Source organism: Sebastes fasciatus, chromosome 17 (genome assembly GCF_043250625.1).
Source record: "Sebastes fasciatus isolate fSebFas1 chromosome 17, fSebFas1.pri, whole genome shotgun sequence".
Taxonomy (NCBI): Eukaryota; Metazoa; Chordata; class Actinopteri; order Perciformes; family Sebastidae; genus Sebastes; species Sebastes fasciatus.
The window spans coordinates 19,642,913-19,659,318 of NC_133811.1; the positions used below are offsets into that span (position 1 = coordinate 19,642,913).

The window sequence follows — 16,406 nt, forward strand, 5'->3', positions numbered from 1 at the left end:
AACCAGGGTTATGGCCACCCAGGATCCTGACTGCCAATTCCCATGTGACCAGAGGTCATGATGGTCACACGAGTCTAAGAAGACTAATTCAAATCCTACAAAAACCCATGAAGAGAAGCTCTGCAGTGGATCCAGCAGGACCACTGGAGGCTTCATCTCACGTTCGTAAAAAACTTTGCACATATTCAAACTTTGCCTGTACAAGAACTTGACAATCAGTTTAGCGTGAGGACCAACATGTGCAGTGAATCGTCTGCACATTTTGACTGAAATATAAGCCAATGCCACAACAATGGCAATACTGTACCTAATGAGTTTCTTTATTTAATCGGAAGAAGTGAGAAGAGATGCGTAACACACTGGGGATGAAGACGGATTCATGATTTTTCCCCGCTACAAGCAGCACACTCGCTTCTCACTTAAGTGGCTGCAGACAAAATGTAGAAAAAGGCTTTAACAAGCACAATATCCCCTCATGGTGACGCCTGTGACAAGCAACAAGCATGTTGTTAAATCAGTTGATCTATTGCCATCTATGATCCTCAGATGCATTGCCCAAGCAAAGACTTATATTACTATTTGATTCTGATTAAATCATTTAGTAACATATTCTCACTGCAAAGATATTTTCACCTACAAAAGGTGGTTATTGTTATGATTTTGCATCCCTTATAGTACAGCCATCCCATCTGAAAAGATGCCAAATTAATATTACAATCAACTAACTGCTTTAAATACAATCAAAACCTTCTCGTTGGTTACATTTTCCTTCGGCACACAGTGTAAAGCCAGAACTACAGTCTCTCTTTCCGTGTATAGAAGAAGTATTTCTACTAAACCTTTTTAAAAATGGAAATACTTTACATAAATAATCTGACATCATAATGTGTTTTGTTCACTTTGTAATAATAATATTAATCATGATAACGACTATATATGACATTTCAAAACAGTGATACAAAGTGCTTCATAAAAGACCTGACATGAAAGGAAAATTGCGGTGAATATGTAAGAAAATATTTAATTTAAAGGGGCACTCGACCGATTTTCAGAAGTACAGCACTTCTCAAAAACAGACTTGACAAAGCTCCTCCATAGCCACAAAAGATATTATAAAACTGAGACAGTAATATCTCAACTTGGGCTTGGAGACTCCAAATTTATAACACAATATCTGCGCTTCAAACTGGGGTTGTGGAGTTTGACAGACATGGGCATTAACCAGGCAGAGATGAAAAGATGCATATGGTTGCATTATGGGAAATGTAGGGTCCAGCATAAGGCCCCATTCACACCTGGTTTTAGTATATGATCTGTATCTGGATACATTATCTGGATAATGGCATCCCATCCACGGTCTTTTGCATTTACACCTGGTATGCCAAACAATACCACTGACTAGGGCTGGGAGATACGGCTTATAAATATAGATTTTTAGACTATATTGCGATACTGTATATATGTCGATATTTTTATATTTTCTCTAAAATAACATTGATTTAACCCTTTGATGCATATGATCATACCAGTGTGATCATTCCAGCAAACTAATGTGAACACTCACATTACAGGTTTGACTAATTATTCACACAATCTTTTTTTTTCGGAAATACAGTTTGCAGGTGCTAGCTTTTTTTTTTTTTTAACTATCATTCATTGTATTTATTATTTACTATTTATTCATTTTCGACAGACTGACTGACTGACATATTGAATTTAAAGTATAAACAATAGTAGGCGATGGGGTTGGGCGATGAATGGAGTGTTTGACGATGCTCCGCCACTAGAACAGCTGATCTCAACACAAACAAATACACGTGGATGATGACGCAAGTGTACTCGGGTACGGCCCAACATTACTAATGTGAAAGCTGAGAGGGGGGAAATCGTACTTGAGCTCGGTACAGATCGATTGTACCTAATATGAAAACGCCCTAAACCTTGCATTTACATGTGTTTTTCCTGATCCAGATACAGATTGCATGTTAATTCCAGGTGTAAATGGGATCAAAGAGTTCGGATATCTCAGCCTCAGCTGCTTCGATGTTGACCATTTTTATAATCCGTCTCTTACAAGGCCTCTAACTTAATGTAAATGCAATAGACTCACTGGAGTGCCCCCTCCCCCTTTCTTTTATACTATATATATTTAACATAATCTTTAAGAAAGGTTATGCTATCAGAAATATCTGAAAGATGATAGTGACAGCTGTAGCTTCTCAAGCAGCAACAGCAGCTCATCTTTAGTTGACAGTTCCTAATGAATGTTTGTCTCATTGCCGTTCCATCTGAGAGACAGTGTTGGTCTAAAACCAGCCTAAACTAACCAAGCCGCAAAAGTAATGAATCAACCCAATCATGGCCTTCATGTCTGCCATTTTCATTATTTATCTTTTTAGCCTTCTCACGTTTCGTTGTACAGCACTTTGTAACATTGGTTTGAAAAGTGCTGTATGAATACATTTTGAATAACTATGATTATAAACATTACGTGCAACTGGAAACAAATCATATTATAGCAAGTAGTGAATTACTCATCTGTTGTGTTTAAGGTTTCTGAAGCATAGATGTGCAACAGTTCTGCATGTGCTTTTTAAATGCGAGGACGAGTAAGTCGATTTGTTGTCAGATATTATTCTAATGTACAAAAAAACCTTTGACATGGCTTTCTTATCGGAAGGCATCTTTTTTTATCCAACCTGCTGACTCTTCCGTTTTTTCCAGAAGAGGGTGGCATTCAGCCTTTTGCATTATACAACATAAAAGTACTGAGAGAAATGACCGGAAAACAAAAAGAGGAGCGACCGTGAAAACAACAGAACAATAAAGAGTTTCCAAGCAGGGATATGTAGTATATGTGCATAGGATTTGACTGCCTTACAGTCTGTGCCACAAGGCCCAAAATAACAATGCCAATACAAAAAGACTTGTAAACTTTGTATATTAAATGTCCTTTTTTTGTAGTCAGGTGATGAATTAATAAGCAGTGTGTTGGTTGGTTGACTCTGTATGTTAGTCAGAATAATTTATATTACAAATTTCATGGTTGATATAATTTATCTTAACCTCTTGCCTTTAAAAAGACATTTTCTTTTAAGATAAATATCAAATGATACAAAGTTATATGTTTATGTTACCAGAAATGTATAAAATAGCTTAATGTATATCTATTCTTATATGTAAAATGTATTCAAAATCAAGGGTAGGCCTTCAGGCATGTTGAACTTGTGGTAAAAAACGATTCTTATATTATTAACTCTTAATGCTGCAATCCAGAAACTACAGTGCTATGGTGAGACTGCGTTCGTGGGATGAGAGCGGAATAATTTCCCAGCATAGCACATTTCTGTCCTGTGAAATAAGAAGAAGACACATTCTTAAAAGTATCTCGCCAATGTTTGTGTAACCAAAATAGCAGTGGTGCTTTCAACAATACTGGATTGCAGTTTTAAGTAATCTTTTGAAATACGCGTTTTATTTATTTGGCCTGCATTGCAATACAGTATTTTGAAATGTTAAACTGCACTTCTGTTTTTATTTTATGAGAAGCTGCAATCCGTAATCTGACAGATGTTTATAAAGACATAAAAATCTACGATATGCCCATGTATTCTTGAAACTTTCTTTGTGTTAGCTGCAGGGGTACAGTGCGCTACCTCTGAAATCTTTATACCACAACCTGAGAGGATACTTTATTCCATGTGGCTAGAAAACCACCATTTATTTAAGAGACAACGCTAACAGAAAAAAATATATAAATTTCTTTACTGGTTGCTCGTTTATTGCTATTTTAGGATTTCATATATATATATCTTTTGCCATCGCAGGGCCATTTCTAAAGTTAGTCCTGTTTACTATTGTATTTAAGTGCCATTACCATTATATTCATACAGATCTCCTTTTAATTACAGGATGAGATTGGTAGTGTTCCAGGTATTCCTCAGACTCTCAGGAACACAGAGATATTGCTAGCAAGAACTTTTGATATCTTCAATGCCAAATGCACAAAACTATTGAAACACAATCTTTGGCAAATGACCATTAAAGCTAAAAACAATTAAAAAAAGAACATCAAACGAGGGGTCTGTGCAAAGGCAACTACTCTGCTTTTATTTTGGTACGTTCCCGGCCCACATCTCATCCATATAAATAGTTTAATTTACACCTTCTCTCGTATTATTTATTACATAAAAATGGAACACGAGTTTTGGTTTCTTAGCCCAAATGAAAAATGTGACAAATGCTCCAGCGTAATAAAACTTTGTGAGGAATATTATTCAAGTTACTTTTGAAGAAGTGCTTTATGTTTACAGAATCATGAGACTTTAGAGGATGTATGAACCTTTGTTGACCCAGGGGAGAATAACTGCCGCTTTGCTGCAGCTAAAGTAGGACCTAATAAATGAGATATCTTGTATATTTTGAATAAGGCTATTTAACATCTATCAACATATTTATGTTTCTAAAATGGATGTATATCATTATGGAATGAAACAAAGTATTTTTCGGCAGCTATTATTCTGCACAATTGATCTACTGTGTCACAAATATATAGTTAGTGGGATTTCTGACTTGAATCGGGCCTACTGGATGTAATACCTTAATTTACTTGACATTTCTTTTGAAATAAGCCATGCCCCATGGATAAGCCATACCCTCCAGTCCCCTGATGTTGTATGGTGGATGTTTAATGTTGGTAGTTTTATTTATTATGGTAGTTATTGTAGGTATGATTGCGCTTGTAATTATTATTATTATTAGTGTAAGTATACTTGATTGATATGATTTGTTTTGTTTGAACAAAGGGAATGTATTCATTTTTCAGGTGATTTTTCCGAGTGATTTAAATAAACTAATAAATCCCTAATTGACGATTTTTTATTTTAAGTACATAAGTGAGCTACTTTAGTATTTCTAGAAATTTGACTGCAAGTATGGTTACATTACTGTATATCAGGGCCGTAATCACCTATTTAACCCTCCAGGGGATCTGGTGCGAATTTTTTTTATTACTTTTTTATGGCACTGTTATTTTATTTATTTATTTTTTACTTTTTTCAACATACTATACTATGACTTTTTACATACTATATTATGACTTATCAAAATTTTTCGACATACTATACTATGACTTTTCTATTCTTTGATATACTATACCTTTTTTTTCGACATACTATACTATAACTTTTTTTTTTCGACATACCATACTATGACTTTAAAAAAAAATCTACATACTAAATTCTGTCTTTTTTTCCAAACATATTATACCAGGATTTTTTGATTTTTTCAACATACTATACTATGACTTTATTTTTTGACATACTATACCATGACTTTTTTAAAAAATACTATACTATGACTTTTTAATTTTTTCGACATACTATGCTATGATTTTTTAATTTTTTCAAAATACTATTCTATGACTTTTTTACATACTATATTATGACTTATCAAATTTTTTTGATATACTATACTATGGCTTTTTATTTTTCGACATACTATACTATGACTTTTTTTCGATATACTATACTATGACTTTATTTTTTTTACAAACTAAACTATGATGTTTTTTCAACATACTATACTAATACTTTTTTTCGACATACTAAATTCTCACTTTTTTGCGACATACTATCCTATGAAATTCTTTCGACATACTATACCATGACTTTTTTTTATTTTTTAGACATACTATACTATGAATTCTTTTCGACAAACTAAACTTTGACGTTTTTTCAACATACTAAACTATGACTTATTTTTTCAACACACTATACTAAAACTTTTTTATTTTTCCGACATACTTTACTATGACTTTTTTCTACTTTTCAGACATACATTACTTTGACTTTCTTTCTTTTTTCGACATTTTATACTATGACTTTTTAATTTTTTTCGACATACTATGACTTTTTTCAACATTTTGACATACTAAATTCAGACTTTTTCGACGTACTATATGACTTTTTTTTTATTTTTTCGACATACTTTACTCTGATTTATTTTTTCAACATTCTTCTATGACTATTTTTCGACATATTTTACTATGACTTTATTTTTTCGACATACTATACTATGACTTTTTTCGACATACTATACTATAACTTTTTATTTTTTCGACATACTATACTTTGACTTTTCTCATTTTTTCAACAAAACTATACTAGGAAATTCTTTCAACATACTATACTATGACTTTTTTATTTTTTCTACATACTATACTATAACTTTTTTATTTTTCCGACATACATTACTATGACTTTCTTTCTTTTTTCGACATTCTATACTATGACTTTTTTTCAACATACTACACTATGACTTTTTTATTTTTTTGACATACTTTACTATGACTTTTTTAAAAACAATTTTGACATCCTAAATTCTGACTTTTTTTCGACAAACTATACTATGACTTTTTTTTATACATACATTACTATGACTTTTTCAACATACTTTCCTATGACTGTTTTTATTTTTTTGACAGACTATAGTATGATTTTTTTTTTTGACATACAATACTATGACTTATTTTATTTTTTTTATGTCCAAAAAATAAGTCAGAGTATAGTATGTCGAAAAATTTCATGTCAAAAAGTCATAGTATAGGATATCGAAAAATCTCATGAAAAAAAGTCAGTATATCGAATAATTTGCAGCTATTCCCAGCAACGTGTGACCAGGTTGGTGACCAGCATGAGGAGGAGATGCCAGGCTGTTGTGACTGCGTATGGATCTTCCACCGCTACTGAGGTTCCTTACGGTGTATTAAATGAATAAAGTGTAAAATTGCCAATAAATGTATGTCTTGTTTGTTCCTTGTTACTGATAGAGAGTTCAATCATCTAATCCACCAAACAAGTATGTCGGAAAAAAATAAGTCATAGTATAGTATGTCGAAAATTTCATGAAAAAAGTCATAGTATAGTATGTCGAAAAAAGTCATAATATAGTACTTTGAAAAAATTAAAAAGTCATAGTATAGAATGTCGAATAATTTTATGAAAAAAAGTCATAGTATAGTATGTCGAATAATTTTATGAAAAATTCATAGTGTAGTATGTCGAAAAAAAAAAAAATTTCATAGTAAGTTGATAAATGTAAAAAAAAAAGTCATAGTATATAGCATGTAAAAAAAAGCCATAGTACAGTATGTTGAAAAATGTCGAAAAAGTCACAATATAGCATGTTGTAAAAAATCATAGTATAGTATGTCGAAAAAAGTCATAGTATAGTATGTCATGAAAAAGCTCTCAAAAAGTATCGACTTTAACTTCAGGATTCCTCCATATACCCTATTCCTGTCGCTCTTATTACACATTAAAAATCACAGGCGCCTGTGCAAATAGCATGCAGTAATCAGTAACCGGGATACTTGTATTTATCATGTACAGTATATGGGGATATGAATAACCAGATTTCACAATGTACCATGTAAACATATCCTGAATATGATAAAAACTGGAGTATTCATGTCCATGTAAACACACTCATTGTGGAGGAGGTGTAAGGTGCACACATTCACCATATCACCTCTCTAAGGACATAATATACCACGTGTTGTTTTCAGCTTGTTCTGCTGCCCCCAAGTGGCCAACAAAATCAATGAATATTTCTTTAAAGTAAAAAAAAAAAATTCTCGCTTTTATATGCCAAAATACTGTTTGTAAATTTCAGATTAATATTCAACTTAATCATCCCAAAGCTTCCGCCAACCAACCATTTCCAGCTCGAAATAGGCTTCAGGCCCAATCTGTCACATGTTTGTTGACCTCAGGCCAAGTCTCTACTTGCTCATATCAATAACAACGATGCTCCTTCAACGGCACAATCTGCTGATTTGATAATTGACTTCTACAAGCCTCCGCAGCTCCATTTCCCACAAATAATGAAGCGATGATCCAATCTAAGCATTGTAGACCCCGTCTGTCAACTCACAGCTCTAATGTGTCACAACCAATGATAGTCCATCCTCTCATGTCACTCATCACAACCTGGCTTAGTATGCTCTCATGTCACTTGAACATCTGAGTGGGATTTCAGCTGTTCTCTAATCAGAGATCTGCATGATGCCAAAGGACTGCAGACAACCGCCTACCTGACAAACAGATCTCTGCAAGAATCAGTTTCACAGCTCCCACTGCTCCTTCAATTTCTTGTCAGTCACTATCACACTCCTTTGATGAGTCATGTTGGCTTGAAATGTATTTATGTTTAGTCAACTCTTATACTGTATGTCTATCTTAAATATATAATACACACACACAAACAAAACCATGCACATACACATACACTAGTGCTGACCGATAAATCGTATTCCAAGTCATATCGTCATCACAATATTGAACAGTGATATCGCACATCGCAGATTTTCCTCATATCGTGCAGGCCTAACATACACATGTATATACAGTGTATGTATGTATGTACTGTATACTGTATGTATATCATATATAAACAAGCATACAGTATACACACATACAAAAAAAACACATTTATATACCTATAGATGTTAATATGGTAGACTGAACTTTGCATCATATTCTATTTTATATTAATTTCTACATTAATACAGAGAGACATCCAAGTACCATTACTTAATATATTAGTCTGGTGTACATTTTTAACATAGACTTGCCAACGCTTCTGCTATTAAGCACACCACTGTCACTTTAACCACGTCACTGTATCTTACGATTTTTTTGTCTCCAAATGCTCTTCTGATTCTATTTTGTATTCTGTATTATTATTCTATGTCTGATTTTAATTTTGTATACACCTCTTATTATTATAATTTTTTTTTTTTATTTAACTTCCTCTATTTATCTGTACCTATTGCTGTAATGAATGTTTGTGGGATCAGTTTGAGCTTCTTTCAGTTTTTAAAGTTGAACAACAACACCATCTTGTGGTGTACTGGGATCACAGGAGGCAGAAAAAGCGACAAATGAGGATTTTTCCATAATATTGGTCATACAGTATATTTCAGTTTTGATGTTAAATGATATATTTCAGACTGTTTAGAGAGACAAAATTCAGATTTTATGTAGAAAGTTATAAAGCTGCAGCAACACACAACAATTTCAGCATAATTTTTCAGAAATTAAGTCTTTAATCTTAGTCTGTTAACAACAAAATGTTTGATATTGTGTATATTATCAAAACAGTAGTAAAACCCTTGAGACAGAACGGTACATCTAAAGAGGTTTATCCTGATCTGATGTATCTATGATCAAATTTGAATAACCTGTCCAATCATCGTTAAGACTGTGGCCTGTGGGTGTGGCTGACATCCAAAAACATAATAAGTAGTAAAAAGTGCAGGTTAGAAACAATTTTATTTATTAATTTTTATACAAACAAATGACAAAAACGTGTTCACACCTGGACAAGACAACCACAATCCAGACATACAGAACAGCAATATTAATTGTTCCAAACTGCAGTAATAGACATTTGTACATGAGTTTTTTCAATAATACAATAAGAACAAGATGGAGAATAGGACAAATTTGTAGTGATTAGTGAATTAATTTGAAACTTGTATTAAGCCTACGTATAAGACTCAAGTCGTGCAGCCCACTCAGACATCTAAAACTGTAAAACACAAGACCCACACGAGCTTAGGCGTGTTTAAGATGCAGCTTATTCACATTAATAGATCTGAAATATACATACTTTACATCCTTACAGGAAAAGACAGGTCCTCCTCAAGCACACCATCAAAACTCTTGAAATAAAAACACACCATCCTTGTTAATTTGATCATTGTGTTGATGCTTTACAGGGTGGACACCACTGTTGGAAGTGTTGACAGAGGTGCGTATCTCCTTGTGTCAGTATCGCTGTACATGTTATTGAGTGGAATGGCCAGCCGCCCAGTTTGTCCCGACACCTCCTCAGAATTAATGCCGTAGGGCATCTTGGACGTGATAGCCAGGCTCAATTTGAAGAGCACGTTATGGAGAGCCACACGGTATTCTTTTCTCACCAGACAGTAGATGACAGGGTTGAAGCAGCTGCTGGTGAAAGCCAAGCAGTTGGCCACAGGGAAAAAGTATGTTTGAGCCAAGTAGAACGAGGGGCTGATATCAACGATGTCAAGTTGGATCAGGACGCCCCAAAGTGTGAGGATATTGTAGGGGAACCAGCAGGCGCAGAATGAAAGCACCACCACCGCCACAGACTTTGAAATATCGGCCTTTCGCCGAGTGTTGCTGCCCTTCAGCTTATGCCGACAGAGGAAGCGCAGCAGGAGCATGTAGGAGAGGATGATAATGGCGTAGGGCAGCAGAAATCCCAGCACTATTCGCAGAAGCTGGTTTATTCCGAGCCAGGCCGTACCATCTGGGAAACGGAGCAGGCATGCTGTGTCGTTGCCACTGCCCACACGTCTCAGGTCTGCGAACAAACCTCGGGGCGCTGCTGCTATGAGCGCTGCGGCCCAGATAAAAGCTGTGGCCACCGGAGAAGTGCATGATCTGCTGCACAGGGAGGCGCTGGGTTTGAGAGCAGTGGCCACATAGCAGTACCGGGTCAAACTCATAGCTGTCAGGAAAAAGCAGCTGGCAAAGACATTGAGCCCAGTGAGTAAGGACACGGCCTTGCATGTGGCCGCGCCAAAAGGCCAGCTGTAGTCCATCGCAATGTCTACGGCCCAGAATGGCAAGACCAGGGAGAACAACAAGTGAGACAAAGCTAAGTTGAACACAAAGAAGTTGATGATGCCTGTGGTGATGGTGTGAGTCGAATACAGCAGGAACAGCACTAGCAGGTTCCCCAACACTCCTGCTGTAGCCACAACCAAGTACACCACAGAGATGACTATTCTTAACCAGGGGGATCCATCGTCGTCATAAATCTCGAACCCATTGTCGAGGCTCGTGTTGTAGAAAATCAGATGGGAGTTATTACAGGATGGGCCTCCAATGCAACCATTCAGGATACTGTGGAAGAACTCAAGTCTCTTGAAGTCTGTCTCTGACATTTTGCTATACTCTGAAGGCAATCCTGTTGAGGGTTAAGGTTGTCCAGCTATTGTTTGTGATGTTTGTCCTCCTTGTGCCGATACCGGACTAAAAATGTAAGTTCTGGTTGTCAGTTTATCAGCTGACGGTCATCTATCCCTGCAAGGAAAGAGGAAATGATTATTACATAATAGGTGCAGCAGTTTATGAGTAAATAAGTACATTAGCCTTGTCAGATAAACAAATTACACCTGAGTGTTACCTGCAGAGTTAGATAATCTAATTTAGATCTCGAAGAATCAAACTTCTTTGAGAGGAAACAAATAAAAAGATGAAGTGATTAAACTAATTTCACCCTTTGAAGTGAAAAGGCCTGTCAGGATTTCCTCCAGAGTCTATTTTTATCATGTAGTAATATATACATAATATGATCTACATTGATATAATCTATAATAATCTTTACAAGTTAATGGCCAACCACTATAGAATGTGTGACTAGTATTCAAAGTATTGATATTTAATGAAACAATATAAATATTTGATGTTAGACATTTCATTATACATATGTTATAATCTACCAGATAACTGACATGTGTTATTCCTCAGTTAGCAGATACACTTTTGAAAATTAGAGTTTAAGATATATAAATGTGAAATTATAAATCCCTTTTGCACTTTACATGATTAGCATCTAAAAAAGAAAGATTTTGACCTTACGGATATTAACAATCTGATTAAAACTGGGTAATTCAGAGGAGTAAGATACATGTGTCTTTTCACTCTTCACTCACTATGGTACCTTTATGAAGGAAATTATTTTCTGTAGTGTAGATCAGATACTGTATGTTTCATTTCTCCTCAGATCTTTAGAGTCACAATGTAGTCTTTCAAAGTACATTTGAAGTTAAAAAAAATTGCCAATAATTTGACATTTAACTTTGTAACTGTATCAACCCAAAACGTGTTATGTATGAGCAAAAGGCAAGCAAAATGATTGGTAAAAGTTACTGGTTCGAAATTGGGTTTAAAAAGACTTTATTTAACACTAATGAATAATTTGCTTAATTCTCACATATTTATGTCAGTATACGTTTTCATCATCATAAATATGCACAATCCACTTGAAAACCACCAGATCTGAGGATAAAAGACAATACATTTTGAAGCAAAATGTGCCAGACACATAGCAGAGGTATTGTTGTTTCCATTTATTTCTAAACCTGTGCTCAATAAAAAGTGTAATAATTAACCAACTCTAAACTCTTTAAAGTTACAGAGAGCTGGCAGACTGTGATTTGCAATGCCACAACAGTTCTCTTTTGGAGTAACTTTTGTCAGACATAGAACAGTAAACTAAAAATACTGAATATGTGCCTGTTTAAGATAAAAATCTACATGTCATATTTCTATACATATATTTTAAGCTATATGGAGAAAAATGAATCTTACCTGGATATGATAAAGGAGTTAATTCTTCAGGTTGCAGGTTGTTTTCTTGTAGTCACCAGCTCTGCTGCACAAAATGGGATTTTCTCGAGGGCAAACAACAACAATGTGGATGTCACCCACCTTGAATTCATGCTCCACCCTTCTCTCTGCATATTAAGACTGGAAATCACCTTCAATGGCACTACTGAAACACTGAAAAAAAACTACAGATTAAGGTGGAAAGATATGATAAAAAATAAAACAAACTAACCCCTACAAAGGGAAAAATACACTAAAGAGAAATAATCCTGACAAAGAGTTGTTTTTTCTTGGATTCAGTTTTTTTTTTTTCTCTACATTTTATCAGATTGTCTACAAATTTGTTAGATAACAAAGAGAAACAAACAAAATGTTTATTCATTATTGTTGTTATCCATCTGTTTTTTTATATTCCAGTTTTCCTATAACTGGTACACATTAACTGTCTTAACTCTTGAATGCATCATGCAATTATAAATTACACACGTACTAGAGGCAATCGTGCAATATGGGCATTTTTACCTTTATTTGAAGCTACAGCAACAGCGTAAATTCAAATGGCCACATCATAGTATATCATGGGTCTGACTACCTATAGCCCTGAAAATTAATATGTGCTTTCTGTGTGCTTTCTAGTGTTGTACTTTGACCCTCCTTCCTTCTTCCTTACTGCAACTCATACCTGCTGTTTTATGGAGCAGTGCATATATTTGTTTGGTTTGGTTTTGTTGTTTTAGTTAGAGCACTAGTGGAAAACACTTTGTAACATTGCGTTTTGAAAAGGGCTACAAGAAAAAATGGATAAGTAAAAAATGGGTCAATTGGGTGCTTGTCTAGTTTATTTTTATACATTTTTTAAATTCTGCTTTAATTTTTTATATTTTTCAACTGAAAATCACAGTTTTTCTTGTCCTTGTTCAACAAGCACTGTTAAGGTTTCTCAAAAATGTATTGTTTAGTCTCGACTCAAACATCAAATCCAGTTCAGGATCTGCCAGGAAAGGTTAATGAATTACTACAATTTCAACATTTACACGTATTGCTTACTATTCTTTGCCTCTGCATTAATTAAATAGAGCACACAACTCTTTCTCCAGAGTAAACAGTTCACATTAAATGGTTGATGAGTCTTTCTGGGTCTTTGCACAGAGGCTGCAGGTAACAATGTGCTTAACATATTGATGGTATGTTAAAGGCACTTGGACCTTGAATGCAGGTGGAAAAAATGCCTTTGACTTTGACAGAAAATAAACGTGTACAAAGCCAATTTGTTTGTTTTTTCTCTATTTATATATCTGGGGCGTTGCTTCCAGATTAGATTGAGCAGCAGAGATGACTCTTCATTATAAATCCTTGATGGAAAGAACATCAGCAGTGAATGACTAAATGAGATTAGCTTGGAATAGGCGGAAGAGTGGGGAAGTTGATTAATGCTGGTCTGTCAAATCTGAGCCATCTCCATAAACTAGCTGAACAAAACACGCACCTCCCTGAGTGTTCACGTTGTCATCGGCAACAACGTGCCACAGACACAATAACGCGTTAATTTCAGCCTGAATGTTTTCCTCTGTTGCGCAGCTTTATTTGAATTATTAAAAAAAACAACTGAAGAATTAAACTTGCAACATTTTATTTATGGCTGTTCAGGTGTTTTGATCGGACTAAGATCTTCGTTGCATTAACAAACTGGCAGATTAATTATTGCCTCATATCAACACACAGAGATGCAGATCTGTTAAATTCAATCTTTTGGTATCCATTTTGATCAGCATTGAGCTTTTAACAATAACAGTTTGGCTTTTTGCTATCATTCACCCTGTTTATAAGTACACCATATAGATACTTGAACACAAACACAAATTATATTTTAGTCTGCAACTTCAAGCACCAACACAGACCACACACCAGGAGACACAAAGAGTGGAAACAGGGGGAAACGGTTAGCCTGGCTAGCTTTTAACAAAATCTTCCAAGCAGCACCTCTAAAACTCATCAATGAGCTTGTTAGATCTAGGCCAGGGGTCAGCAACCTGCGGCTCTGGAGCCCCATGTGGCTCTTTAGCTCCTCTCCAGTGGCTCCCTGTGGATTTTTAAAAATGGAAATGAATAACTGTTTTTTGTTTACATTTTCATTTTTATTTATCATTGTTGTAGGTCTACGGTACGACGGAGTATTAGGGCCACATTGAGGAGAAAAAATAAATCTGAGATTTCAAGAATAAAGTCATAATATTACGAGAATAAAGTCATAGGTTTACGAGGAAAAAAAGTTGTAATATTATGAATATTATTTTTTTTGTAAAGTTATGACTTTTTTCTCTTAATATGACTTTTTCTCTCGTAAAGTTATGACTTTATTCTCATAATATTACGACTTTTTTTCTCGTAAAGTTATGACTTTATTCTCTTAATATGACTTTTTTTCTCTTAAAGTTATGACTTTAGTCTTGTAATTTTACCACTTTTTCCTCAGAATATTATGACTTTATTCTGGAATTTTTGTTTCCCTTTTTGCCTAAAATGGCTCTTTTGATAGTAAAGGTTGCTGACCCCTGATCTAGGCAGTTTAATTCATACAAAAAAGTGTTTAATTGAGAACTTGTGGTTTTAAGGGGTGTTATCCTGTATGTAGGATTGTTTCTTGGCCAGGGGAAATGACTTCCTGGAGTCCTGCAGTTACTGTGAGGTTGCCAGGTAACAAGGGGAGACTCCCATTTTTGGAAATAGGCATTTTCTCTCTTGCCAAGAGTTAGGCGAGAAGATTGATACCACCACGCTCAACTCTCTAAGCTTAAAGTAGCCTATACTTAGAGCCAGGAGACCGTTAGCTTAGCATAAAGTCTGAAAACGGGGAAAAATCAGCACCTTTATAACATTATGACTCTTCCCTGCAAGAAAATAATGCTCTCTGACCAAAATGATTTTTTGTTTCAAATTTGTATGAAACAGAGTCAGGTCTTTGTTATGTTTTACAGATGCTATAAAATCATTTATTAATAATTAAATGTATCTGTAAATGCTGGGTAAAAAGACACCCAAAGAAATCATTGTAGCCGGGTTACAGCTTTTATAAAATTATAAAAACAGACATTATTTCTTTATGGTTAAGGTAAGTCCATGGTGAGTCATTAAATTTATAATTTTTATGATTTATTTCCCCCCCCCCTTGCTATTAAATGCATAAAAGCCGTCTAACATTAAAGGTGTAGTGTGTAGGATTTGGCGGCAACTAGCGGTGAGGTTGCAGATTGCAACCAACTGAGACTTCTCCCACGTGCCAAGCGTATAGGAGAAATATGGTGGTTGACAAACAAAAATGTGAAAACTCAAATGGCCCTATCGAGCCAGTGCTTGGTTTGACCGTTCTGGGCTACTGTAGAAACATGGCGGACCCTGTAAAGACAACCCGCTCCATATGTAAATGTAAAAGGCTCATTCTAAGGTACCTTTAAATTAACCTTGAAAACAATAAATGAGAACAAAAAACAAGTTCTCCAGCAACAGTCAATCAAAAAAGTACAAAAACTAACTAAATGTGAAATAAAGCCAAATATGGTAATTTAATGAAATATGCTAATTTGAACCCACAGTAGTGTCATAAATTTAGGATTTACTTCTGTAAAACACAAACAGATTTCTATATCTTCTGGCTCCACTCTTATATACTTGGATTCATGCTGGCTACATACCACCTTGGTGTGTGCATTACTGAATATGTCAGCTCAGTTGTACCATGGGGAATTAAGGAGGTCTGTGCGTGGTCAATGTACTGTAGTAATGTGGCTTTGTCGCCACCTTTTGTAAAAATGAGAATACAACACTTCACTGTGTCAAGAGGAGGAGGAGGAGGAGGAGGAGGAGGAGGAGGAGGAGGAGGAGGAGGAGGAGGTTTGGAAAAGGCTCACTTCAGTACGTTCCTTATGCTTTCTCTTAAAGTGTGCCCTCTGGTGACAAATGTCAGACCTAACAAAAAGC

The 16,406-nt window shown here is 35.1% G+C and overlaps 3 protein-coding genes across 12 annotated transcripts in view; 1 reads left to right on the plus strand and 2 right to left on the minus strand.

The window, feature by feature from the left end:
• The window catches only part of LOC141754772 (ras/Rap GTPase-activating protein SynGAP-like), a 50,873-nt gene extending 46,006 nt beyond the window's left edge, over positions 1 to 4,867 (plus strand). For all 9 annotated transcript variants that reach the window (XM_074614038.1, XM_074614036.1, XM_074614042.1 and 6 more), the window contains one exon: positions 7 to 4,867. In XM_074614038.1, the coding sequence (XP_074470139.1) occupies positions 7 to 30 (24 nt within the window). In that variant the 3' untranslated portion in view covers positions 31 to 4,867. The remainder of the gene's footprint in view (positions 1 to 6) is intronic.
• LOC141754781 (type-4 ice-structuring protein LS-12-like) overlaps positions 1 to 16,406 on the minus strand; it is a 409,136-nt gene that overhangs the window by 135,422 nt on the left and 257,308 nt on the right. The window lies entirely within an intron of this gene.
• Positions 9,317 to 12,769, minus strand: LOC141754213 (relaxin-3 receptor 1-like). Of its 2 annotated transcripts, none has more exons than XM_074613128.1 (2): positions 12,414 to 12,769; positions 9,317 to 11,117 (listed from the first exon to the last, which is right to left on the minus strand). In XM_074613128.1, exon 2 carries the CDS (start codon positions 10,982 to 10,984, stop codon positions 9,779 to 9,781), a length of 1,206 nt encoding a protein of 401 aa, XP_074469229.1. In that variant the 5' UTR covers positions 10,985 to 11,117; positions 12,414 to 12,769; the 3' UTR covers positions 9,317 to 9,778. The 2 variants fall into 2 exon arrangements, with proteins under 2 accessions (XP_074469229.1, XP_074469227.1); XM_074613126.1 differs by having other exon boundaries at positions 9,317 to 11,123.